Consider the following 27,130-nt stretch of genomic DNA (forward strand, 5'->3'; position numbering starts at 1 on the left):
CCATTAAGAGAAGGGGGGTTACATACAAAGTTATAGATATCGTTAACAGTAAACAAAATTACAATGACAGACTGGTACAGAGGGGAGAGGATCCTGTCCTTGTAGACTTACATTCTACGGGATAGTGGGGAAGAGACAGAAGGTCGGGGGTGCAGCAGCTCTGGTGGTGAGGAGGCGGCAGCTCAGGCGGTGATGAGGCGGCAGAATGGTTATTGCAGGCTATAAGCTTTCCTGAAAAGATGGGTTTTCAGGTTCCGTTTGAAGGATCCGAGGGTGGTGGATGATCGGACGTGTTGAGGCATGCAGTTCCAGAGGATAGGGGATATTCGAGAGAAATCTTGGAGGCGGTTGTGTGAGGAACGAATAAGAGTGGAGGAGAGTAGGAGGTCTTGGGAGGATATTGGGAGATTAGTTCAGAGATATAGGGAGGGGGCAGGTTGTGGATGGCTTTGTAGGTCAGTGTTATGTGATAAAACACTCCGGGATCGCCTTTGCTGGGGTCAAAGGCCACGTGGGTTTAGCATGAAACTCAGATGCACAGCCAGGATCCGGACATAACTGACACTGGGTCAGGTTTATTTAAGGTGAAAGCCAAAACATGCAGGGAATAAAACATAAAAGAAATCCTTGCCTGTCTGGCACTAAACAGGGTCCGAACTAACTACCAACTGGAGGGCTTCTCCTGTCCAGCTCAACCACGGTTACCGTGAGCACTGCTTTCACTCACAAGTGTCTCTCACACAGACAGGCTCTCTGTGTTCCCCAAGCTGAGACACTCACACAACCACCTGGCATCCTTTTCTATCTGCCTCCCATTACTCATTAGTAACCAGGTGATATACTGACCAGACTAGGCCACATAGAAAAGGTATCTGGGTGAGATATACCTGCCCTCATCCACGATTCCCCCATACTTCTCACAGTAGTTTGAACTGGTTTCGTTGGTGAATTGGGAGCCAGTGGAGTGATTTGCAGAGGGGAGAGACGGGAGTAGCGAGGAGAGAGGTGGATTAGTCGGGCAGCAGAGTTGCGAACAGACTGGAGTGGTGCAAGAGAGATAGCAGGGAGGCCACAGAGGAGAGTGTTGCAGTAGTCAAGGCGGGAGATAATGAGGGCATGTACAAGAGTTTTAGTAGATTGAGGGCTGAGAAAGCGACGGATTCTGGAAATATTTTTGAGTTGGAGGCGACAGGAGGTGGCAAGAGTTTGGACGTATGGTTTGAAGGACAGGGCAGAGTTGAGAGTTACTCCGAGGCAGCGGATTTCAGGTGCTGGAGAGAGCGTGATGCCGTTTATCATAATAGATCGGGTAGGGAGGATACGTGAGATGTAGGAAAGATAATAAGTTTTATCTGCATGTCTCTTCATATGGGCGGAGTATGCTTCTAAAGTGGCTTTGGTGTACTCCCACAACTTTACAAAATCCTTGGAGAGGACATCTGCCGCAGGAACATCAGAAGGAGCCATAACCGGGAGGGGAACCTTGGGTTGCTGACCGAACACAGCGTAGAAAGGAGACTGTCCCGAGGCTCAACCCACGTGATAGTTGTATGAGAGCTCAGCCCAGGGAAGTAATTTCACCCAATCATCATGGTGAGCATTAAAGAAATGTCGCAGGTAGTTGCTCAGGACCTGGTTGACATTCTCCACTTGCCCATTGAACTGAGGCTGATAGGACAAGGAGAAATCCAAGACGATATCCAGATGTCTACAGAGCGTTCATTAGAATCTGGGAGTGAACTGCAAACCTCGGTCACAATGTGACGAGGAAATCCGTGCAGGCAGAAAATATGTTTGAAGAAGCTGTCAGCCAGTTCAGGAGCAGCCGGAAGGGCCGACAATGAGGTAAAATGCGCTATTTTGGAAAAGTGATCCACAACTATCCATATGACGGTGTAACCCTCGGATACTGGCAAATTTGTAATGAAGTCCATTGCTATGTGCTGCCAGGGACCAGAAGGCACAGATAACGGCAAAAGGGGAACAGTAGGAAGTTACTGAGGACTTTATTGCGGGCACAAATCGGACAGGCAGCCACATAAGCATAGATCTCCCTCCTCATGGATGGCCACCTGTAATAGCGAGAAATCCATTGTATTGTATTCCTTTGTCCCGCGTGACCAGCCACCTTGGACGAGTGGCCCTATGACAAAACTCACTCCTTCTCGGACTTAGCCACAAGGGTCTTCCCAGGCGGAATTCACGACAGGCTGACTGGAGCGACAGTAACCATCTTGGACAGTTCGATGATAAATTAAGGCTCCTTCAATTGATCCCTGGACAGAAATGAGCGAGAGAGGGCATCAGCTCTGACATTCTTGTCACCGGACCTGAAATGTAACAAAAAGTTAAAGCGAGAAAAAAAGAGACCACCAGGATTGGCGTAGATTCAGTACCTGAGCCGACAGGAGGTATGCCAGGTTCTTGTGGTCAGTGTAAATGACCACTGGATAGACTGCGCCCTCCAGCAGGTTTCGCTACTCCTCCAGAGCCATCTTAATAAGCTCACTGGGGTCCGGACCTGGGTAACGAGAGCAACGACCTCACGGGTCCGGACCTGGATAACATGAGCGATGAGCTCACTGGGGGCCACACCTGGGTAACGAGAGCGATGACCTCACTGGGGTCCGGACCTGGGTAACGAGAGCGACGACCTCACGGGTCCGGACCTGGATAACATGAGCGATGAGCTCACTGGGGGCCGCACCTGGGTAACGAGAGCGATGAGCTCACTGGGGTCCGGACCTGGGTAACGAGAGCGACGAGCTCACTGGGGACTGCACCGAGTAATGAGAGCGATGAGATCACTGGGGTCCGGACCTGGGTAACGAGAGCGACGACCTCACGGGTCCGGACCTGGATAACATGAGCGATGAGCTCACTGGGGGCCGCACCTGGGTAACGAGAGCGATGAGCTCACTGGGGGCCGCACCTGGGTAACGAGAGCGATGAGCTCACTGGGGTCCGGACCTGGGTAACGAGAGCGATGTGCTCACTGGGGACTGCACCTGAGTAATGAGAGCGATGAGATCACTGGGGTCCGGACCTGGGTAACGAGAGCGACGACCTCACGGGTCCGGACCTGGATAACATGAGCGATGAGCTCACTGGGGGCCGCACCTGGGTAACGAGAGCGATGAGCTCACTGGGGGCCGCACCTGGGTAACGAGAGCGATGAGCTCACTGGGGTCCGGAACTGGGGAACGAGAGCGATGTGCTCACTGGGGACTGCACCTGAGTAATGAGAGCGATGAGATCACTGGGGTCCGGACCTGGGTAACGAGAGCGACGACCTCACGGGTCCGGACCTGGATAACATGAGCGATGAGCTCACTGGGGGCCGCACCTGGGTAACGAGAGCGATGAGCTCACTGGGGTCCGGACCTGGGTAATGAGAGCGATGAGCTCACTGGGGGCCGCACATGGGTAACGAGAGCGATGAGCTCACTGGGGGCCGCACATGGGTAACGAGAGCGATGAGCTCACTGGGGGCCGCACCTGGGTAACGAGAGCGATGAGCTCACTGGGGGCCGGACCTGGGTAACGAGAGCGATGAGCTCACTGGGGGCCGCACCTGGGTAACGAGAGCGACGACCTCACGGGTCCGGACCTGGATAACATGAGCGATGAGCTCACTGGGGGCCGCACCTGGGTAACGAGAGCGATGAGCTCACTGGGGTCCGGACCTGGGTAATGAGAGCGATGAGCTCACTGAGGGCCGCACATGGGTAACGAGAGCGATGAGCTCACTGGGGGCCGCACCTGGGTAACGAGAGCGATGAGCTCACTGGGGGCCGGACCTGGGTAACGAGAGCGATGAGCTCACTGGGGGCCGCACCTGGGTAAAGAGAGCGATGAGCTCACTGGGGGCCGGACCTGGGTAACGAGAGCGATGAGCTCACTGGGGGCCGGACCTGGGTAACGAGAGCGATGAGCTCACTGGGGGCCGGACCTGGGTAACGAGAGCGATGAGCTCACTGGGGGCCGCACCTGGGTAACGAGAGCGATGAGCTCACTGGGGTCCGCACCTGGGTAACGAGAGCGATGAGGTCACTGGGGTCCGCACCTGGGTAACGAGAGCGATGAGCTCAATGGGGGCCGCACCTGGGTAACGAGAGCGATGAGGTCACTGGGGTCCGCACCTGGGTAACGAGAGCGATGAGCTCACTGGGGTCCGCACCTGGGTAACGAGAGCGATGAGGTCACTGGGGTCCGGACCTGGGTAACGAGAGCGATGAGCTCACTGGGGTCCGCACCTGGGTAACGAGAGCGATGAGCTCACTGGGGTCCGCACCTGGGTAACGAGAGCGATGAGCTCAATGGGGGCCGCACCTGGGTAACGAGAGCGATGAGCTCACTGGGGTCCGCACCTGGGTAACGAGAGCGATGAGGTCACTGGGGTCCGCACCTGGGTAACGAGAGCGATGAGCTCAATGGGGGCCGCACCTGGGTAACGAGAGCGACGAGCTCACTGGGGGCCGCACCTGGGTAACGAGAGCGACGAGCTCACTGGGGGCCGCACCTGGGTAACGAGAGCGACGAGCTCACTGGGGGCCGCACCTGGGTAACGAGAGCGACGAGCTCATTGGGGGCCGCACCTGGGTAACGAGAGCGACGAGCTCACTGGGGTCCGGACCTGGGTAACGAGAGCGACGAGCTCACTGGGGTCCGGACCTGGGTAACGAGAGCGACGAGCTCACTGGGGGCCGGACCTGGGTAACGAGAACGACGAGCTCACTGGGGTCCGCACCTGGGTAACGAGAGCGACGAGCTCACTGGGGTCCGCACCTGGGTAACGAGAGCGACGAGCTCACTGGGGTCCGCACCTGGGTAACGAGAGCGACGAGCTCACTGGGGGCCGGACCTGGGTAACGAGAGCGATGAGCTCACTGGGGGCCGCACCTGGGTAACGAGAGCGATGAGCTCACTGGGGGCCGCACCTGGGTAACGAGAGCGATGAGCTCACTGGGGTCCGCACCTGGGTAACGAGAACAACGAGCTCACTGGGGACCGCACCTGGGTAACGAGAGCGACGAGCTCACTGGGGTCTGCACCTGGGTAACGAGAGCGACGAGCTCACTGGGGTCCGCACCTGGGTAACGAGAGCGACGAGCTCACTGGGGTCCGCACCTGGGTAACGAGAGCGATGAGCTCACTGGGGGCCGCACCTGGGTAACGAGAGCGACGAGCTCACTGGGGGCCGGACCTGGGTAACGAGAGCGACGAGCTCACTGGGGTCCGGACCTGGGTAACGAGAGCGATGAGCTCACTGGGGGCCGGACCTGGGTAACGAGAGCGATGAGCTCACTGGGGTCCAGACCTGGGTAACGAGAGCGATGAGCTCACTGGGGGCCGGACCTGGGTAACGAGAGCGATGAGCTCACTGGGGGCCGGACCTGGGTAACGAGAGCGATGAGATCACTGGGGTCGGGGCCGGTGTGATGCTGTCGGCTCTACCTGGGGCGGATCATGAAGCCGCAGGTGATTCTCTGTCCCCGGAGGGAGGACGTGTACACGACTCGTGCTCCTCATGGGGGCAGAGGCATCTTGGGAGTCCATGGCACGGGGAGCACAGGACACAGTGATTAACCCCACGGAGGATGCTGCTCCACAATCTCTGCAGTCTCCTCCTATCATTCCTGCATGAGGCGGCGGTGTCAGAGAGGAGGGAAGCGTTACACCAAGTCCGGAGACTCCAGCGCTCTCTGCGGCCTCATCCTATCAGAGATCACAGCCACAGCTCGGGGTCTAGTTCCTCTGATTTACCCCTGACATCCTGGCCGGCTCCAGTCTGCTCTCATCTCTCCTCCAGTCATCCTTCCCAGTCACAGACACTTCTCCCAGTTCTTATATCCCCTGCAGGGACGAGGGCGGCTCCTTTGAGGTCACTGACCCCCTCCAGTCCTCTGCCTGCAGTTATCAGAAGGACTGACCGCTCATGGAGTCCTGACCGCAGAAGACTCCACTCGTCTTCAGCAACAATTATCTCACAAGAGACGGATTTCTACTAAGATCAACATCAAGGAACCGACACCGTGACCCCGAGCAACACCGACAACCGGACACTGCACTACCCACAGTCACCACAGGAGGTCACCAGCGCTGTGCTGAGCCCCGCCCCCGATGACATAACGGTGACGTCACCACTTTTCTCATGAGCCCCGCCCGCTGATCACATGACGGTTACGTCACCACATGGCCTTCACCTGTTCTCTCCTGAGCCCCGCCCCCTGATCACATGACTCAGTGCAGCCGCTCCGTCCCGGGTGTGCGCAGCTCGTGTTCTCTGGGGTCAGCCAGCAGCAGATTTCCGGTTCCCGACATTCCGGTGAGATGACAGGAGGGTTTGTGGTGAATCTGTGAGAGGAGAGTGTGGGGGGAGATCAGAGCTGTTCCTGTGGAGGCTCCTGCTCCATGTGACTGCGGCTCCTCAGTGTTGGGGACGGGCAGCATTGTATGGGGGATGTGCAGCGTCTCCTCCTCACCTCACGGCCCCCTGCTGGAGGTGGAGTTACCACGGTGACCGTCCCCCGCTGGCGGTGTAGTTACCACGGTGACCGTCCCCCGCTGGCGGTGTAGTTACCACGGTGACCGTCCCCCGCTGGCGGTGTAGTTACCACGGTGACCGTCCCCCGCTGGCGGTGTAGTTACCACGGTGACCGTCCCCCGCTGGCGGTGTAGTTACCACGGTGACCGTCCCCCCCTGGCGGTGCAGTTACCACGGTGACCGTCCCCCGCTGGCGGTGTAGTTACCACGGTGACCGTCCCCCGCTGGCGGTGTAGTTACCACGGTGACCTTCCCCCCCTGGAGGTGCAGTTACCACGGTGACCTTCCCCCCCTGGAGGTGCAGTTACCACGGTGACCGTCCCCCCCTGGAGGTGCAGTTACCACGGTGACCGTCCCCCCCTGGAGGTGCAGTTACCACGGTGACCTTCCCCCCCTGGAGGTGCAGTTACCACGGTGACCGTCCCCCGCTGGAGGTGCAGTTACCACGGTGACCGTCCCCCCCTGGAGGTGCAGTTACCACGGTGACCGTCCCCCCCTGGAGGTGCAGTTACCACGGTGACCGTCCCCCCCTGGAGGTGCAGTTACCACGGTGACCGTCCTCCTCCTACGAGGCTGATGGTGAGCGGTCAGATCGGTGGAGGAGGCCGCGGTGGAGTTTTGTGGCTTTTCCTCCAGATTCTTCCTGATAAATGTTGATATTTGGGCAGAATTTAGTGATTGTCGTTCTCTCGTCCCCTGTGATTTCCATCTTCTCCTTCATCATGAAGACGCCGGCAGGACGAGATCCCTCCAGCTGATCCAGTGCTCATCCCTCCTCTCCTGAATGACCCCCGAGGATGGACGAGGACAGGAATGAGACCACCGGGAGATTATTCCACTGCGCCCTGGAGATCATCTCCCTGCTGAGCGGAGAGGTAACTCCTCTACATTTCTATCAGCTTTATTGTGTGATGTGACGAGTCCGACACCGGGAAGAGGAAATCCAGAATAGGAGAGAAGGATTCTCTACTGTAAGAGCAGGGATTCTGTGGAGCTCTCTGCCCGGAGGAGTTGTCATGGGGATTCCCTATAAGAGCTGTAGAGGGGCCGGGATGTCTGTCCGGAGTATAATAATATTCCCGGTTATGGCCCCAGATTACTGGAGACGGTTATTGATCCCGGGATTTCTACTGATTGTCAGATCTGGAGTCGGGAAGGAATTCTTCTCCCTAAGTGTCTCTCTCCATACACAGGATTACACCATAGTGAGGAAGACACCGGGGGACTGTGTGACTCCCATCATCCATCTCCAGGAGTCAGGAGGGCGGAGCCCGGGCCCCATCACAGAGCCTCCCCCGCACTCCCCAATACATGAGAGGAACAAGAAGATCCTGGAGCTCAGCAACAAGATGATCGAGCTGCTGAGCGGAGAGGTGACTGCTGGGACATTATACAGGACTGGGGGATTCTGGGTGATGAGAGGAGAGGTGACTGCTGGGACATTATACAGGAGAGCACTGGAGGATTCTGGGTGATGAGCGGAGAGGTGACTGCTGGGACATTATACAGGACGGCACTGGAGGATTCTGGGTGATGAGCGGAGAGGTGACTGCTGGGACATTATACAGGACGGCACTGGAGGATTCTGGGTGACGAGCGGAGAGGTGACTGCTGGGACATTACACAGGACGGCACTGGAGGATTCTGGGTGATGAGCGGAGAGGTGACTGCTGGGACATTATACAGGACGGCACTGGAGGATTCTGGGTGACGAGCGGAGAGGTGACTGCTGGGACATTATACAGGACGGCACTGGAGGATTCTGGGTGATGAGCGGAGAGGTGACTGCTGGGACATTAAACAGGACGGTACTGGAGGATTCTGGGTGACGAGCGGAGAGGTGACTGCTGGGACATTATACAGGACGGCACTGGAGGATTCTGGGTGATGAGCGGAGAGGTGACTGCTGGGACATTAAACAGGACGGCACTGGAGGATTCTGGGTGACGAGCGGAGAGGTGACTGCTGAGACATTATACAGGACGGCACTGGAGGATTCTGGGTGACGAGCGGAGAGGTGACTGCTGGGACATTACACAGGACGGTACTGGAGGATTCTGGGTGATGAGCGGAGAGGTGACTGCTGGGACATTAAACAGGACGGTACTGGAGGATTCTGGGTGACGAGCGGAGAGGTGACTGCTGGGACATTATACAGGACAGCACTGGAAGATTCTGGGTGACGAGCGGAGAGGTGACTGCTGGGACATTATACAGGACGGCACTGGAGGATTCTGGGTGACGAGCGGAGAGGTGACTGCTGGGACATTATACAGGACGGCACTGGAGGATTCTGGGTGATGAGCGGAGAGGTGACTGCTGGGACATTACACAGGACGGTACTGGAGGATTCTGGGTGATGAGCGGAGAGGTGACTGCTGGGACATTAAACAGGACGGTACTGGAGGATTCTGGGTGACGAGCGGAGAGGTGACTGCTGGGACATTATACAGGACGGCACTGGAGGATTCTGGGTGATGAGCGGAGAGGTGACTGCTGGGACATTATACAGGACGGTACTGGAGGATTCTGAGTGATGAGCGGAGAGGAGACTGCTGGGACATTATACAGGACGGTACTGGAGGATTCTGGGTGATGAGCGGAGAGGTGACTGCTGGGACATTATAGAGGAGGACACTGGAGGATTCTGGGTGATGAGCGGAGAGGAGACTGCTGGGACATTATACAGGACGGCACTGGAGGATTCTGGGTGATGAGCGGAGAGGTGACTGCTGGGACATTATACAGGACGTCACTGGAGGATTCTGGGTGATGAGCGGAGAGGTGACTGTTGGGACATTATACAGGACGGCACTGGAGGATTCTGGGTGATGAGCGGAGAGGTGACTGCTGGGACATTATACAGGACGGCACTGGAGGATTCTGGGTGATGAGAGGAGAGGTGACTGCTGGGACATTATACAGGACGGCACTGGAGGATTCTGGGTGATGCGCGGAGAGGTGACTGCTGGGACATTATACAGGACGGCACTGGAGGATTCTGGGTGATGAGCGGAGAGGTGACTGCTGGGACATTATACAGGACGGCACTGGAGGATTCTGGGTGATGAGAGGAGAGGTGACTGCTGGGACATTATACAGGACGGCACTGGAGGATTCTGGGTGATGAGCGGAGAGGTGACTGCTGGGACATTATACAGGACGGCACTGGAGGATTCTGGGTGATGAGCGGAGAGGTGACTGCTGGGACATTATACAGGACGGCACTGGAGGATTCTGGGTGATGAGCGGAGAGGTGACTGCTGGGACATTATACAGGACGGCACTGGAGGATTCTGGGTGATGAGAGGAGAGGTGACTGCTGGGACATTATACAGGACGGCACTGGAGGATTCTGGGTGATGAGCGGAGAGGAGACTGGGACATTATACAGGACGGCACTGGAGGATTCTGAGTGATGAGCGGAGAGGTGACTGCTGGGACATTATACAGGAGAGCACTGGAGGATTCTGGGTGATGAACGGAGAGGTGACTGCTGGGACATTATACAGGACGGCACTGGAGGATTCTGGGTGATGAGCGGAGAGGAGACTGGGACATTATACAGGACGGCACTGGAGGATTCTGGGTGATGAGCGGAGAGGTGACTGCTGGGACATTATACAGGACGGCACTGGAGGATTCTGGGTGATGAACGGAGAGGTGACTGCTGGGACATTATACAGGACGGCACTGGAGGATTCTGGGTGATGAGCGGAGAGGAGACTGGGACATTATACAGGACGGCACTGGAGGATTCTGAGTGATGAGCGGAGAGGTGACTGCTGGGACATTATACAGGAGGGCACTGGAGGATTCTTGGTGATGAGCGAAGAGGTGACTGCTGGGACATTATACAGGACGGCACTGGAGGATTCTGGGTGATGAACGGAGAGGTGACTGCTGGGACATTATACAGGACGGCACTGGAGGATTCTGGGTGATGAGCGGAGAGGAGACTGGGACATTATACAGGACGGCACTGGAGGATTCTGAGTGATGAGCGGAGAGGTGACTGCTGGGACATTATACAGGACGGCACTGGAGGATTCTGGGTGATGAGCGGTGAGGCGACTGCTGGGACATTATACAGGACGGCACTGGAGGATTCTGAGTGATGAGCGGAGAGGTGACTGCTGGGACATTATACAGGACGGCACTGGAGGATTCTGGGTGATGAGCGGAGAGGCGACTTTTTGGACATTATACAGGATGGCACTGGAGGATTCTGGGTGATGAGCGGAGAGGTGACTGCTGGGACATTATACAGGACGGCACTGGAGGATTCTGGGTGATGAGCGGAGAGGCGACTGCTGGGACATTATACAGGACGGCACTGGAGGATTCTGGGTGATGAGCGGAGAGGCGACTGTTGGGACATTATACAGGACTGGAGGATTCTGGGTGATGAGCGGAGAGGTGACTGCTGGAACATTATACAGGATGGCACTGGAGGATTCTGGGTGATGAGCGGAGAGGCGACTGCTGGGACATTATACAGGACGGCACTAGAGGATTCTGGGTGATGAGCGGAGAGGCGACTGTTGGGACATTATACAGGACTGGAGGATTCTGGGTGATGAGCGGAGAGGTGACTGCTGGAACATTATACAGGATGGCACTGGAGGATTCTGGGTGATGAGCGGAGAGGCGACTGCTGGGACATTATACAGGACGGCACTAGAGGATTCTGGGTGATGAGCGGAGAGGCGACTGTTTGGACATTATACAGGACTGGAGGATTCTGGGTGATGAGCGGAGAGGTGACAGCTGGGATATTATACAGGAGGGCACTGGAGGATTCTGGGTGATGAGCGGAGAGGTGACTGCTGGGATATTATACAGGAGGGCACTGGAGGATTCTGGGTGATGAGCGGAGAGGTGACTGCTGGGACATTATACAGGACGGCACTGGAGGATTCTGGGTGATGAGCGGAGAGGTGACTGCTGGAACATTATACAGGACGGCACTGGAGGATTCTGGGTGATGAGCGGAGAGGAGACTGCTGGGACATTATACAGGACGGCACTGGAGGATTCTGAGTGATGAGCGGAGAGGTGACTGCTGGGACATTATACAGGACGGCACTGGAGGATTCTGGGTGATGAGAGGAGAGGTGACTGCTGGGACATTATACAGGACGGCACTGGAGGATTCTGGGTTATGAGCGGAGAGAAGACTGCTGGGACATTATACAGGAAGGCACTGGAGGATTCTGGGTGATGAGCGGAGAGGTGACTGCTGGGACATTATACAGGACGGCACTGGAGGATTCTGGGTGATGAGAGGAGAGGTGACTGCTGGGACATTATACAGGACGGCACTGGAGGATTCTGGGTGATGAGCGGAGAGGTGACTGCTGGGACATTATACAGGACGGCACTGGAGGATTCTGGGTGATGAGCGGAGAGGTGACTGCTGGGACATTATACAGGACGGCACTGGAGGATTCTGGGTGATGAGAGGAGAGGTGACTGCTGGGACATTATACAGGACGGCACTGGAGGATTCTGGGTGATGAGCGGAGAGGAGACTGCTGGGACATTATACAGGACGGCACTGGAGGATTCTGAGTGATGAGCGGAGAGGTGACTGCTGGGACATTATACAGGACGGCACTGGAGGATTCTGGGTGATGAACGGAGAGGTGACTGCTGGGACATTATACAGGACGACACTGGAGGATTCTGGGTGATGAGCGGCGAGGAGACTGGGACATTATACAGGACGGCACTGGAGGATTCTGAGTGATGAGCGGAGAGGTGACTGCTGGGACATTATACAGGAGGGCACTGGAGGATTCTGTGTGATGAACGGAGAGGTGACTGCTGGGACATTATACAGGACGGCACTGGAGGATTCTGGGTGATGAGCGGAGATGAGACTGGGACATTATACAGGACGGCACTGGAGGATTCTGGGTGATGAGCGGAGAGGCGACAGTTGGGACATTATACAGGATGGCACTGGAGGATTCTGGGTGATGAGCGGAGAGGTGACTGCTGGGACATTATACAGGACGGCACTGGAGGATTCTGGGTGATGAGCGGAGAGGCGACTGCTGGGACATTATACAGGACGGCACTGGAGGATTCTGGGTGATGAGCGGAGAGGCGACTGTTGGGACATTATACAGGACTGGAGGATTCTGGGTGATGAGCGGAGAGGTGACTGCTGGAACATTATACAGGAGGGCACTGGAGGATTCTGGGTGATGAGCGGAGAGGTGACTGCTGGGACATTATACAGGACGGCACTGGAGGATTCTGAGTGATGAGCGGAGAGGTGACTGCTGGGACATTATACAGGACGGCACTGGAGGATTCTGGGTGATGAGCAGAGAGGTGACTGCTGGGACATTATACAGGATGGCACTGGAGGATTCTGGGTGATGAGCGGAGAGTTGACTGTTGGGACATTATACAGGATGGCACTGGAGGATTCTGGGTGATGAGCGGAGAGGCGACTGCTGGGACATTATACAGGACGGCACTAGAGGATTCTGGGTGATGAGCGGAGAGGCGACTGTTTGGACATTATACAGGACTGGAGGATTCTGGGTGATGAGCGGAGAGGTGACTGCTGGAACATTATACAGGAGGGCACTGGAGGATTCTGGGTGATGAGCGGAGAGGTGACTGCTGGGACATTATACAGGTGGGCACTGGAGGATTCTGGGTGATGAGCGGAGAGGTGACTGCTGGAACATTATACAGGAGGGCACTAGAGGATTCTGGGTGATGAGCGGAGAGGTGACTGCTGGGACATTAAACAGGACGGCACTGGATGATTCTGGGTGATGAGAGGAGAGGTGACTGCTGGGACATTATACAGGACGGTACTGGAGGATTCTGGGTGATGAGCGGAGAGGTGACTGCTGGGACATTATACTGGACGGCACTGGAGGATTCTGGGTGTTGAGCGGAGAGGTGACTGCTGGGACATTTTACAGGAGGGGACTGAAGGATTCTGGGTCATGAGCGGAGAGGTGACTGCTGGGACATTATACTGGATGGCACTGGAGGATTCTGAGTGATGAGCGGAGAGGTGACTGCTGGGACATTATACAGGACGGCACTGGAGGACTCTGGGTGATGAGCGGAGAGGTGACTGCTGGGACATTATACAGGACGGCACTGGAGGATTCTGGGTGATGAGCGGAGAGGTGACTGCTGGGACATTATACAGGACGGCACTGGAGGATTCTGGGTGATGAGCGGAGAGGTGACTGCTGGGACATTATACAGGACGGCACTGGAGGATTCTGGGTGATGAGCGGAGAGGTGACTGCTGGGACATTAAACAGGACGGCACTGGATGATTCTGGGTGATGAGAGGAGAGGTGACTGCTGGAACATTATACAGGAGGGCACTGGAGGATTCTGGGTGATGAGCGGAGAGGTGACTGCTGGGACATTATACAGGTGGGCACTGGAGGATTCTGGGTGTTGAGCGGAGAGGTGACTGCTGGAACATTATACAGGAGGGCACTAGAGGATTCTGGGTGATGAGCGGAGAGGTGACTGCTGGGACATTAAACAGGACGGCACTGGATGATTCTGGGTGATGAGAGGAGAGGTGACTGCTGGGACATTATACAGAAGGGCACTGGAGGATTCTGGGTGATGAGCGGAGAGGTGACTGCTGGGACATTATACTGGACGGCACTGGAGGATTCTGGGTGTTGAGCGGAGAGGTGACTGCTGGGACATTTTACAGGAGGGGACTGAAGGATTCTGGGTCATGAGCGGAGAGGTGACTGCTGGGACATTATACTGGATGGCACTGGAGGATTCTGAGTGATGAGCGGAGAGGTGACTGCTGGGACATTATACAGGACGGCACTGGAGGATTCTGGCTGATGAGCGGAGAGGTGACTGCTGGGACATTATACAGGACGGCACTGGAGGATTCTGGGTGATGAGCGGAGAGGTGACTGCTGGGACATTATACAGGACGGCACTGGAGGATTCTGGGTGATGAGCGGAGAGGTGACTGCTGGGACATTATACAGGACGGCACTGGAGGATTCTGGGTGATGAGCGGAGAGGTGACTGCTGGGACATTAAACAGGACGGCACTGGATGATTCTGGGTGATGAGAGGAGAGGTGACTGCTGGGACATTTTACAGGAGGGGACTGAAGGATTCTGGGTGATGAGCGGAGAGGTGACTGCAGGGACATTATACTGGATGGCACTGGAGGATTCTGAGTGATGAGCGGAGAGGTGACTGCTGGGACATTATACAGGACGGCACTGGAGGATTCTGGGTGATGAGCGGAGAGGAGACTGTTGGGACATTATACAGGATGGCACTGGAGGATTCTGGGTGATGAGCGGAGAGGTGACTGCTGGGACATTATACAGGACGGCACTGGAGGATTCTGGGTGATGAGAGGAGAGGTGACTGCTTGGACATTATACAGGTGGGCACTGGAGGATTCTGGGTGATGAGCGGAGAGGTGACTGCTGGGACATTATACAGGACGGCACTGGAGGATTCTGGGTGATGAGGGGAGAGGTGACTGCTGGGACATTATACAGCACTGGAGGATTCTGGGTGATGGAGGTGTCGTTGTTGTCAGGTTCCTATAAGGTGTCAGGACGTCGCTATCTATCTCTCCATGGAGGAGTGGGAGTATCTAGAAGGACACCAGGATCGGTACCAGGCCGTGATGATGGAGGAGCTCCGGCCTCTTACACCACGAGGTGAGCAGTGAGGCTCCTTGTTGGCTCCGGTGGAGGTGATGACGTCTCTCCGGCGTCCTCCTATAATAGATGAGTTTTCTCCAGACTTGCTCTGGTTTTCTCTACATTTTGTCTGTCTGACAACAGCTTTCATTTTATTATTATTGCACCATTTATTCCATGGCGCGTTACATGCGAAGAGTATACATAATACATACATGTACTGTAATCTTAAACAATACAAGTCACGACAGGTACAGGAAGAGAGAGGACCCTGCCCGCGAGGGCTCACAATCTACAACGGAATGGGTGAGGATACAGTAGGCGAGGGTAGAGCTGGTCATGCAGCGGTTTGGTGGATCGGTGGTTACTGCAAGTTGTAGGCAGAGGTCGGTCTTCAAGTTGTTTTTGAAGGTTTCCATTGTAGGCGAGAGTCCGATATGTTGTGGTTCCAGAGTAGGGGGATGCTCGGGAGAAATCTTGTATGCGATTGTGGGAAGAGGAGATAAGACGGGAGTACAGAAGGAGATCTTGTGAGGATCGGAGGTTTCTTGCAGGTAAGTACCGGGAGACAAGGTCACAGATTTACAGAGGACTCAGGTTGTGGATGGCTTTGTATGTCATGGTTAGGGTTTTGAACTGGAGTCTTTGGGTAATGGGGAGCCAGTGCAGGGATTGACAGAGGGGAGAGGCCTGGGAATAGCGGGGGGATAGGTGGATTAGTCAAGCATCAGAGTTAAGAATAGATTGGAGGGGTGCAAGAGTGTTAGAGGGGAGGTCACAGAGCTGGAGGTTGCAGTAGTCAAGGCGTGAGATGATGAGGGCATGGATTAGGGTTTTTGCAGATTCTTGGTTGAGGAATGAACGGATCCGTGAAATATTTTTGAGTTGAAGTCGGCAGGAAGCGGAAAGGGCTTGGATATGTGGTTTGAAAGAGAGATCAGTGTCAAGGATAACCCCGAGGCAGCGAGCTTGTGGGACTGGAGAGAGTGGGCAGCCGTTTACTTTAATGGATCGGTCTGTTGGGGGGGGGGGGGGGGGGTCACGTGAGATGGGCGAAAGATGATTAATTCTGTTTTGTCCATATTAAGTTTTAGAAATCTAGCGGAGAAGAAGGATGAAATAGCGGACAGACATTGAGGGATTCCGTTTAGTAGGGAGGTGATATCTGGTCCAGAGATGTAGATCTGTGTGTCATCAGCATAGAGATGATACTGAAAGCCATGAGATTCTATGAGCTGTCCGAGGCCGAAGGTGTAAACTGAGAAGAGCAGGGGCCCTAGGACTGAACCTTGCGGGACTCCGACGGATAGGGGGCGCGGTGAGGAGGTGGTGTGCGAATGGGAGACGCTGAATGTCCGGTCTGCTAGGTATGACGCAATCCAAGATAGGGCCAAGTCTGTGATACCAAGAGATGAGAGGGTCTGTAGTAATAGGGAATGGTCCACTGTGTCAAAGGCAGAGGACAGGTCCAGGAGGAGGAGGACAGAGTAGTGTCGCTTGGCCTTGGTGGCTAGTAGGTCATTGGTGACCTTAGTTAGGGCAGTTTCAGTGGAGTGGTGTGGCCGGCAGCCGGATTGCAAGTGGTCAAAGAGGGAGCAAGAAGAGAGTTGGGAGGATAATTCAAGATGGACGTGTTGTTCCAGTAGTTTTGAGGCATAGGGGAGAAGTGATATAGGGCGATAGCTAGATACAGAGGATGGGTCAAGAGAGGGCTTTTTGAGGATAGGTGTGATGGAGGCATGTTTGAAGCTTGAGGGGAATACACCAGTTGTTAGTGATCGGTTGAAGAGATGGGTTAGGGTTGGGATGAAGACTGTGGTGAGGTTTGGGATGAAGTGGGATGGGATCGGGTCAAGTGCACAGGTGGTGAGATGTGATCTTGAGAGTAGAGTGGAGAGTCGATCTTCTGTAATGGTGGAGAAGTTGGTTTTGGGGGAGGAGGGCAGGGCAGGTAGGAGGAAGGGCACTGGGGGTTGTTGACCAAAACTGTCTCTGATGTTATCAGTCTTCTCCTTTTAAAATGAGGCAAAGTCTTCAGCTGAGATGAGTGGAGAGGGAGGAGGTGCTTGGGGTCGGAGGAGAGAATTGAAGGTGTTGAATAACTGTTTAGGGTTGTGAGACAGGGAGGAGATGAGAAGTAGGTTTGTTTTGCTGCAGCGAGTGTGGCCTTGAAAGTAGTGAGGGACTGTTTGAATGTGATGAAGTCCTCATTGGAGTGGGATTTTTTCTATCTCCGCTCAGCAGCCCTGGAAGCCCGCCTCAGTTCTTTGGTCAGACTGGTGTGCCAGCTGCTGTCTGTTGATTTTGCGAGTTTTGGTATGTTTGAGAGGGGCAACTGATTCCAGAGCTACTGATATTGTGATGTTATATAGAGCGGCATCCGCATTGTGTAGGGAACTTATGTCTGTAAGAGGGAGGAGGGATTCAGAAAGTGAGTGTAGATCGAGGTGTTGAAGATTTCTGCGAGGGTGTGCGAGTTTTTGAGGTGGGGATTGTGGACCTGAGGAGGAGAGGGAAGAGAATGTAAGTAGGTTGTGGTCAGAAAGAGGAAGAGGTGAGTTAGAGAGGCTAGATAGGGAGCAGAGGCAGGTAAAGATGAGGTCTAGTGTGTGGCCATCTTTGTGAGTGGCTGCAGAAGACCATTGAGTGAGGCCGAAGGAGGAAGTGAGAGATAGAAGTTTCGTGGCAGCTGAGAGGGAAGTGTCAATGGGGATGTTGAAGTCGCCCAAGATGATAGTGGGGATATCAGTGGAAAGGAAATGAAGTAGCCAGGTGGTGAAGTGGTCAAAGAAGGTGGTAGCTGACCCTGGAGCGCGGTATATGACAGCTAGTTGGAGGTTGGAGGGGGAGTATATGCGCACAGAGTGCACCTCGAAGGAAGGGAGGGTAACAGAGGGGGCCGGGGGAATGGGGTGAAGGGGCAGTTATCTGACAGGAGAAAACCAACTCCTCCACCATGCTTGCAGCTTGGGCGGGGGGGTGTGGGAAAGGTGGAATCCACCATATGAGAGTGCAGCAGGAGAGGCTGTGTCAGAGGAGGTGAGACAGGTTTCGGTGATGGCGAGGAAGGAAAGTTTGTTAGTAATAAAAAGATCATGGATGAAAGAAAGTTTGTTGCAGACAGAGCGAGCGTTTCACAGAGCTCCTGTTAGTGGGGCTGGGCGAATGTGTATAAGGTTGGAGTGGTTATGGAAAGTTATGATTGGGTGTGGATGGGAGGTAGAGATGACTGTGGGATTGTGGTGAGGAGGACCAGGATTTGGAGAGATATCGCTGGCAGTGAGGAGGAGCAGAGAGAGTGTTAGCAGGTGGGAGCAGGAGAGGGCATGAGGGGGCTGTCTGTGTTTGGAGACAGAGGATTGTATGAGGAACAGATCTGAGGGAGAGGCGCGATGGATTGAAAAGATGAACAGTTCCTTACTAGGTGTAGGGATTAGTGGGGTTATCAGAAAGTGAAGGATTATAGGGGTTAGAGTGGAAGCAAACAGAAACATTGTTTACAGTGACTATTTCCAGTTACTTTCTGTTCCCTTCTGGTTCAATTCTGGATTAATTCATATTTTCATATCATCTCACACTTTTAAGATACACACTTCTAGTATACACACTGCAGACTAAGGTCTTGGCAGACTTGTGCTATGCAATATATGTGCTACAAAGTGCATTCAGGTGTGAAGCTGAGAGGAGTGGTCTGTGCTCCTCTTGGTCAGATAATTTCCCTGAATATTTTCTTCTGATCTGTGAGTCGCGGTTTCTCCGCTGTCGTCTCGTCTTCATCAGTCTTGAGTCTTCGTTCTCTTCTTTCAGAATCTTTCTCCTTCCTTAGAGCATCGGTCACATTTTGTCTGCAGATGTCCCGTCCTTCTGTCCGTTCTCTCCTGTGAGGTCTTTCTAAGTCTGTTGTGGATTGTTACTCATCAGAGTCGGGGTTAATTTACTGATGATTTTCACCTTAATCTGCTGTTGCTCGTCCGTCCCTCAGAATCGGTGCAGGCTCAATGTCGTCATCAGTCGTGGTCGGCGTCCGGCTCCTCCCTTTTGGCTGACACTTGTCATCTTCCTTGGACTCCTCCTTCTCTCTCTCTTCTCCTTTGTGACAAATCACTTTCTCCGTTCTGTGCACAAAGTCCTGGATAAATATCGGCCTCAGACCTCGGGACACGAGTCGCTGTCCTGACATAAAGATGGAACGTGGTGGAGCCGATTACCCGTCAGTCTGACATGGAGGTGTCCTAGCTGCGTCTATTCGGAGAAGCACGCAACTCTCCGTACTGGAGGTCGGATCTCCGCGCTCTCCTCTCTATAGTGGGTAATGTCTCTCCTTGAGGAGAGCGACCGTTCTGAGTACGGAGAGTTATAGGCCATGGAATGCCCCATGGGAAATACATTTCCTCTTCCCAGATGCAGAGGACGGGGTCTCTAGCGCCTCCTACAGGACGCAGCAATCCTAGGAATCAATATCAATGTTCCAACCTCTTCCTGATGGGGCAAATCTCCTTTTTTGCATTTCTCCTCCCTTTCTCCCATGACACATAACACTTTTTATCTTTGCGCAGACGTTCTGCTCTTTGCAGGATGGATTTTGCATTGTCCCGTTTAATGGGCTGAAAAACTGGAAAATATTCAAAGTGAAGTGAATCCGTTAATAGAAAACCCGCAATTCCACATTTACTTTTTGTGTTTTCTTTCTCTGTATTTTTGGGCGGTAAGAGCGGCCTCGCTGTGATCTTCCAGGTCGGTTATGGTGACACCAATCTTGTGTGTTGGTTTCTTAGCATATATTTCCCTGGTCAGTCAGCCCTGTCCCTTAGACCCATCACTTTGTCTTCTGTTCCCGGAGCTGTGTGACGGCTTCTCTTGAATGGAGCGCTGACGTTTTTATAGGACTATTTTGGGGACACTTGTGATTTTTTTTTTTTTTTATGGCGTTTACCGTGTGAGATAAATCCTGACGTGGCGATGACAAATATGGTTATTTTTTATTGGTTAAAAAAAAATTTTGTTCTTAAAAAAAAATGAGCAACCCACTGCTGGGACCCTGTGATCAAGTGACTGACTGGCAGCAGAATGGGACACCCAACCGCTTACCTGGTACTGTCAAGGTGTCAGCGGCAGTGAAGTGATCAAACAGCAGCAATCAGAGCTCGCTCCACAAACCCACACCTGGCATCCACCATGCATGAACACCAGATATCAGGAAGGGGTTAATGAGCCTTATCACATGAAGCCAGAATACACGGGACGGGGGTCCTAGACTCAGGGGCTCAATGACAGCAAAATGTCAGGTGGTCCGTTCTTCCTCTTCATGGGGTCTGATCAGAACAATGTAAGTGGGATGGTGACGCAGGTGTTGGCCCTGCCGGGACATCGGGCAGCACAAGGTGAGGGGTAATAATAAGTTTAGGTCTCCCTTAACCCCATCACGACATGTGCCGTACATGTTCCGGTCACCGCACTGAATCACAGTGTGACCATGTACAGATGGCTGCAGTTTCTGACAGCAGACTTAACATGCTCTTTGCTATGGTGGCCGTACCGCCCCCTGCATCGGCAATCTCTGTGATTGGCCGCTCAATTCTGAACAGTCAATCCCAGCGTCTTGGCAATTTAGTTGCAATAAAAAAGATCTAATGTGACAAGCGATGATTGGTTGTGTCTGAGACCGCACCAATTATAGCTCTAAAAATGGATTGGGTGATCGCAGCAGCACCTGTTTATTAACCCTTATTTCCAGGACGTCCCTCCTGACAGCACCATCAGGAGTTTATCCTTGATAGGGACAGGAACATACAAGAGGTTAAAAGGCCCCTCCCTCCACCAACCTTCAGTGTTTTTCCTGTCCCTATCAGGGTCGGACGCAGAAGAGGAGTACCTGACTTCCAGGGAGCAGGAGCTCCGGTGGCCGGACGCAGGAGGATCGGGTTGGGATCCTCGTCATCTCTCTCCTTCTGCCGGGGGTCCGGAGGCACACACCCCGCTGAACAAAGAGGTCCCTCAACCTGGTCCACGGCGATGGACCCTGTAATGGGCCGTTTCCTTTCCATAGGGACTCTCGACTCGCATGGCGCGTCCCGGTGTGTGTTTTCAATAAACACAGAAGTGACTTCCGGTTTCGAGGGGGGACACGTGGCCTCTATTACCCCGTGTGCATGCATTCCACCGTGGAACGGATTTCCGGTCTATTTGTAAAGAAAGGGCGCCGAATCCTAATTTAAAGGGGAGCCACCTTTTCTGACGATTCAGATGGAAGACAGGTGAAGCAATTCTATTTAATGTATAGCAGGAGGGGGGGAAGCTGATGTTCAGTTCATCAAGTCAGCCAGCTATGGAAGGTCAATCCACTAACCAGTCTGATGCCCCTACTGAAACCCCAGTACAAGTGAGTTTTCTGGGAGTTTGTGCCTCTCACTGTCACGCTGTTATATGCACACCTGTTATGAATGGGTCACCGAGGAGGAAAAAACAAAACAAGCTAAGTCCCAGAAAAACCAGAGCGGTTGGTAGCTATGCAGATCCCTGATCCTAACCACATAACTAGCAGCAGCCGTGGAGCGTTCCTACGATGATCCTAGATGCCTCGTCACCGCCGGAGGACTAAATAAGCCTAAAGCAAGAAAGGGGAAAACTAACTGCCCCAGAGCAGACCCCAAAGGAAAGACAGACCCCACACATGAATTAACGGTGAAACAAGATAAAAACACAAACACAGGCAGGAAAATAGGCTGAGCAAACGATGGGGCCCAAACTAACTAGAAAGGACAGGAAAGGAAAGACACTGTCTGCAATCTGCCAAAAACCCTACAAAAATAATGTCCAACACTTCTGATAGCATAATTAACCCTGAAGTCACTAGACTTCTCCCACTATATCAGCACTCTGAAATATTCTGAGACAGAGCAAAAAGAGGCCAATCTAATAGGGGACGAAAAGCAAATTGGCAAATACAGATAAATAAGAGTGGAAATTCAGCACAGCCCCAGCCGGGGCTGGCTGACCGTACAAAAATCTGAATAGTCCAACAAAATCAAGTGTGAACATTAGCAGAAAAACTTAGCTTGAAATGACTGGAACAGAGCTGAACACCAAGAGCTGAAAAGCTAGAAGGAATCGCCAGCACCAGAATAGGGCGTCGGCTGACTTAAATCCAGTCTGAAATTCCTGAGGTCCAATCGTCATCCTCATTATCAGGTGGCAGATCTCTACTGATTAAATCAGCCTCACTACCTCCTGTTACCACCAGAGGGAGCCTGGAAGGAGAACTCACAACTAGTAGACCAGAAAATGAACTCGCAACAGTACCCCCACGCCACCAGGCCGATCAGGATGGGCCCGGTGAAAAGCACGAACCAATCTATTGGCATGAATATCAGAGGCAGAGACCCAAGAATTATTCTCCTGGCCATAACCATTCCATTTGACCAAATACTGGAGTCTCAGTCTAACCAAACGAGAATCCAATATTTTCTCTACCTCATTTTCCACGTTGCCTTCAACCAACACAGGGTCAGGAGGTGCTGCCATAGGAACCACTGGCTCAACAAACCTCTTCAACAGAGATTTGTTAAATACATTATGGATCTTGAGCGTAACTGGAAGAGCCAATCGAAAAGAAACAGGATTAAGAATCTCCAAAATCTTATAAGGTCCAATAAATCTTGGCTTAAATTTTGGAGATGCAAGCTTCATAGGAATATTCTTAGACGACAACCAAACCATATCACCCACTTTAAACCGGGGACCAATGGTCCTATGCTGGTTGGAAAATCGCTGGGCCTTTTCCTGAGAGAGTGACAACTTATCCACCACTTGGTCCCATATCTGCTGCATTCTCTCAACCACAGTGTCCACACCTGGGCAGGACGAAGATTCCACTTGCCCTGAAGAGAATCGAGGATGAAACCCAAAATTACAGAAAAAGGGTGACATCAAAGTGGCAGAACAAGCTCTATTGTTCAACGCGAATTCGGCCAAGGGCAAAAATGAGACCCAATCATCCTGATCAGCAGATATAAAACATCTTAAATAAGACTCCAAGGTCTGGTTTGTTCTCTCAGTCTATCCATTGGTCTGGGGATGAAACACGGAGGAGAAGGATAATTGAATTCCCAGATTGGAACAAAAGGCTTTCCAGAATCTGGAAACAATCTGGACTCCTCTGTCGGACACAATGTTCTCAGGAATCCCATGTAACCGAACCACCTGTTGTAAAAACAAGGGTACCAACTCAGCGGAAGATGGCAACTTTGGGAATGGTACAAGATGGACCAGCTTCGAAAATCTATCACAGATCACCCAGATAAGTCATTCTCTGAGAGACAGGAAGATCAGAAATAAAATCCATTGAGATGTGGGTCCATGGCCTCTTGGGCACCGGCAGGGGCATCAGCAACCCAATAGAACGAGATCAGGGTTTAGACCGAGAACAAGTCCCACAGGACAGTACAAAATTCCTGACATTCCGAGATAAGGCAGGCCACCAAAGAGACTGACTCACCAAATCTCTGGTACCAAAAATACCTGGATGACCAGCCAATGCGGAGCAATGAATTTCAGACATCACTCTCTTTCTCCACTGGTCAGGAGCATACAATTTTCCCATAGGGCAACGCTCAGGTTTATCCTCCTGAAATTCCTCCAGGGCGCGTCTCAAATCGGGCGAAATGGCAGAAAGAACTACCCCCTCACCTAGGATGGTAGTAGGCTCGGTCACATTAAGAGAATCGGCAAAGAAACTCCTAGAAAGGGCGTCTGCCTTAACATTCTTAGTGCCCGGAATAAAAGAGACCACAAAATTAAAACGCGTGAAAAACAAGGCCCATCTAGCCTGTCTAGGATTCAAGCGTTTGGTCGACTCCAGATAAATCAAATTTTTGTGATCGGTGAGGACCACAACTTGATGTCTAGCTCCATCCAACCAATGTCTCCTCTCCTCAAATGCCCATTTCATGGCCAAAAATTCCCGATTCCCCATGTCATAGTTGTGTTCAGATGGGGAGAACTTTCGAGAAAAGAAGGCACAGGGATTCATCTTAGAAGTCACATTGTCCTTTTGGGACAAAACAGCTCCTGCACCAATCTCAGAAGCATCTACCTCCACCTGAAATGGAACTGAGACATCAGGTTGCTGTAAAACTGGAGCTGAAGTAAATCTCCGCTTAAGCTCCTGAAATGCTGAGACAGCCTCAGGAGACCAATTCAGCACATCAGCGCCCTTCTTGGTCAGATCAGTCAGTGGTTTTACAATACCAGAAAAATTACCTATAAATTTACGATAGAAATTAGCAAAACCCAAAAACTTCTGGAGAGCCTTCAAAGAAGTAGACTGAACCCAATCATAAATGGCCTGTACCTTGGCCGGGTCCATTTCAATAGTCGACGGAGACAAGATAAATCCCAAAAATGAAATCCTCTGTACACCAAAGAGGCATTTCGATCCCTTAACAAACAGGGAATTCTCCCTCAAAATCCGGAACACAGTCCGGACGTGTTCCACATGAGAATCCCAATCACTAGAAAAGATCAAAATATCATCCAGATAGATGATCAAAAACTTATCCACAAAGTCTCGGAAAATATCATTCATAAAGGATTGGAAGACCGAAGGGGCATTAGAGAGCCCAAAAGACATCACCAGGTACTCAAAATGTCCCTCCGGAGTATTAAACGCCGTCTTCCATTCATCCCCGTGCTTGATGCGAATAAGATTATACGCCCCCCTGAGGTCAAGCTTAGTAAGCCAGCAGGCACTCTTAACTCTGGAGAATAAATCAGACATCAGAGGTAACGGGTACTGATATTTAACCGTCATCTTGTTAAGGGAACGATAATCAATACACGGTCTTAATGAACCATCTTTCTTGGCCACAAAAAAAACCCAGCACCTAAAGGTGATGAGGATGGTCTAATATGACCCTTCTCCAACGACTCCTTAATATAGGATCGCATAGCATCATGTTCGGGTACAGATAAGTTGAAAAGCCGACCCTTGGGAAATTTACACCCGGGCATCAACTCAATTGCACAGTCATAACTCCTATGAGGAGGCAAAGACGCAGACTTACTCTCACTAAATACATCATAAAAATCAGCCAAATAGTCAGGAATATCATGAGACTGAGGAGAGGTGGAGAAAACAGGAGCGTCCCTAAGAACACACTGACAACCCCAACTCACCACAGACCCAGATTTCCAATCCAAAACTGGATTATGAGTTTGCAACCAGGGAAAACCCAGAACAATAGTATCATGCATATTATGCAGCACCAAAAATTTACAATTTTCTTGGTGGTCTGGGGTAACTCGCATTATCACCTGGGTCCAAAACTGGGGTTTATTCTCCGCCAAAGGAGTAGCATCAATACCCCTCAAAGGAATAGGTGTCTGCAGAGGCGTCATGGACAAACCACAACGTTTAGCAAAGTCCAAATCCATCAGATTCATAGCTGCTCCTGAATCCACAAAAGCCTTAGTGGAAAACATGGATAAGGAGCAGATCAGAGTAATTGCCAAAAGGAACTTAGGTTGTACACTGCCCACAGCAAATGTGTGTGCAAAACGTTTCTCTCGTTTAGGGCAGACAGAAATAGTATGAGAGACGTCTCCACAGAAAAAACACAGCTTATTACGCCTTCTAAACTCCTGACGTTGCGCCCTAGACAAAACCCCATCACATTGCATAGGTTCAGACGTTTGTTCAAAAGGTGGCAGCGCCTCCCGTGTAGTTTTACGTTCACGTAAGTACCGATCAACTTGAATGGCTAATGACATAGAATCATCCAGACCAGAGGGAACAGGAAATCCCACCATAACATCTTTTACGGTCTCTGATAAACTCTTCCGAAAGAGAGCTGCCAATACATTATTATTCCATGTAGTAAGGACCGCCCACTTTCGGAATTTTTGACAGTATAACTCTGCAGAATCCTTACCCTGGTTTAATGCCAACAGTGTTCTCTCAGCTTGATCAACAGCATTAGGTTCATCATACAACAACCCCAAGGCTTGAAAAAATGCATCCACATTAGTCAGAATAGGATTTTCAGGTGTCAGAGAAAAAGCCCAATCCTGGGGATCACCACGCAGCAAGAAGATGACAATTTTAACGTGCTGCACAGAGCTCCCCGATGAGTTAGGCTTCAAGGCAAGAAATAATTTACAATTATTCTTAAAATTCAGAAATTTAGACCGATCCCCAGAAAACACATCAGGAGTAGGGATCTTCGGTTCAGCAGCATGTGACTGAATGAGGTAGGTGGAAATTCCCTGCACCTCAGCAGCAAGTTGCTCCACACGATCAGACAGTTGCTTAATCTCCATTAGAGAAAAAAAATCCTCCTACGGCCCCAGAGAAAAAGAGGTAAAAACACATTTAAAAAAAAAAATTGACACTTTTTTTTTTTTTTTTAACAACCTTTTCCTGCTTTTGAGTACCCTAGAATCTGTGGTATGGCTGGTGATTCTGTTAACCACACAAAAAACTGAATAGACCAACAAAATCAAGTGTGAACATTAGCAGAAAAACTTAGCTTGAAATGACTGGAACAGAGCTGAACACCAAGAGCTGAAAAGCCAGAAGGAATCACCAGCACCAGAATAGGGCGTCGGCTGACTTAAATCCAGTCTGAAATTCCTGAGGTCCAATCGTCATCCTCATTATCAGGTGGCAGATCTCTACTGATTAAATCAGCCCCACTACCTCCTGTTACCACCAGAGGGAGCCTGGAAGGAGAACTCACAACTGGTAGACCAGAAAATGAACTCCCAACACACACCGTTTTTCTGCTATAGGACATGGAAAACCTCTAAAAGGACCACGGCACCATCTGCACCTAAAAAGGGGAAGAAATGTGCCATGTGTAACACTAAGCACCCTGACGCACCCTGGGAAACA

The 27,130-nt window shown here is 52.2% G+C and overlaps 2 protein-coding genes across 3 annotated transcripts in view; one reads left to right on the plus strand and one right to left on the minus strand.

Annotated features, from left to right (window-relative positions):
• The window catches only part of LOC141074931 (uncharacterized), a 1,026,924-nt gene that overhangs the window by 137,112 nt on the left and 862,682 nt on the right, over positions 1–27,130 (minus strand). The window lies entirely within an intron of this gene.
• Positions 6,171–27,130, plus strand: part of LOC141074948 (uncharacterized) — a 157,679-nt gene continuing 136,719 nt past the window's right edge. Inside the window, 4 exon segments of the mRNA XM_073562276.1 lie at positions 6,171–6,328; positions 7,276–7,422; positions 7,741–7,920; positions 15,135–15,258. Of these exon segments, the coding sequence (XP_073418377.1) occupies positions 7,345–7,422; positions 7,741–7,920; positions 15,135–15,258 (382 nt within the window). The 5' untranslated portion in view covers positions 6,171–6,328; positions 7,276–7,344.

Source organism: Dendrobates tinctorius, unplaced genomic scaffold, assembly GCF_039654945.1.
Source record: "Dendrobates tinctorius isolate UK_male_01 unplaced genomic scaffold, ASM3965494v1 ptg000342l, whole genome shotgun sequence".
In the NCBI taxonomy this organism is placed as follows: domain Eukaryota; kingdom Metazoa; phylum Chordata; class Amphibia; order Anura; family Dendrobatidae; genus Dendrobates; species Dendrobates tinctorius.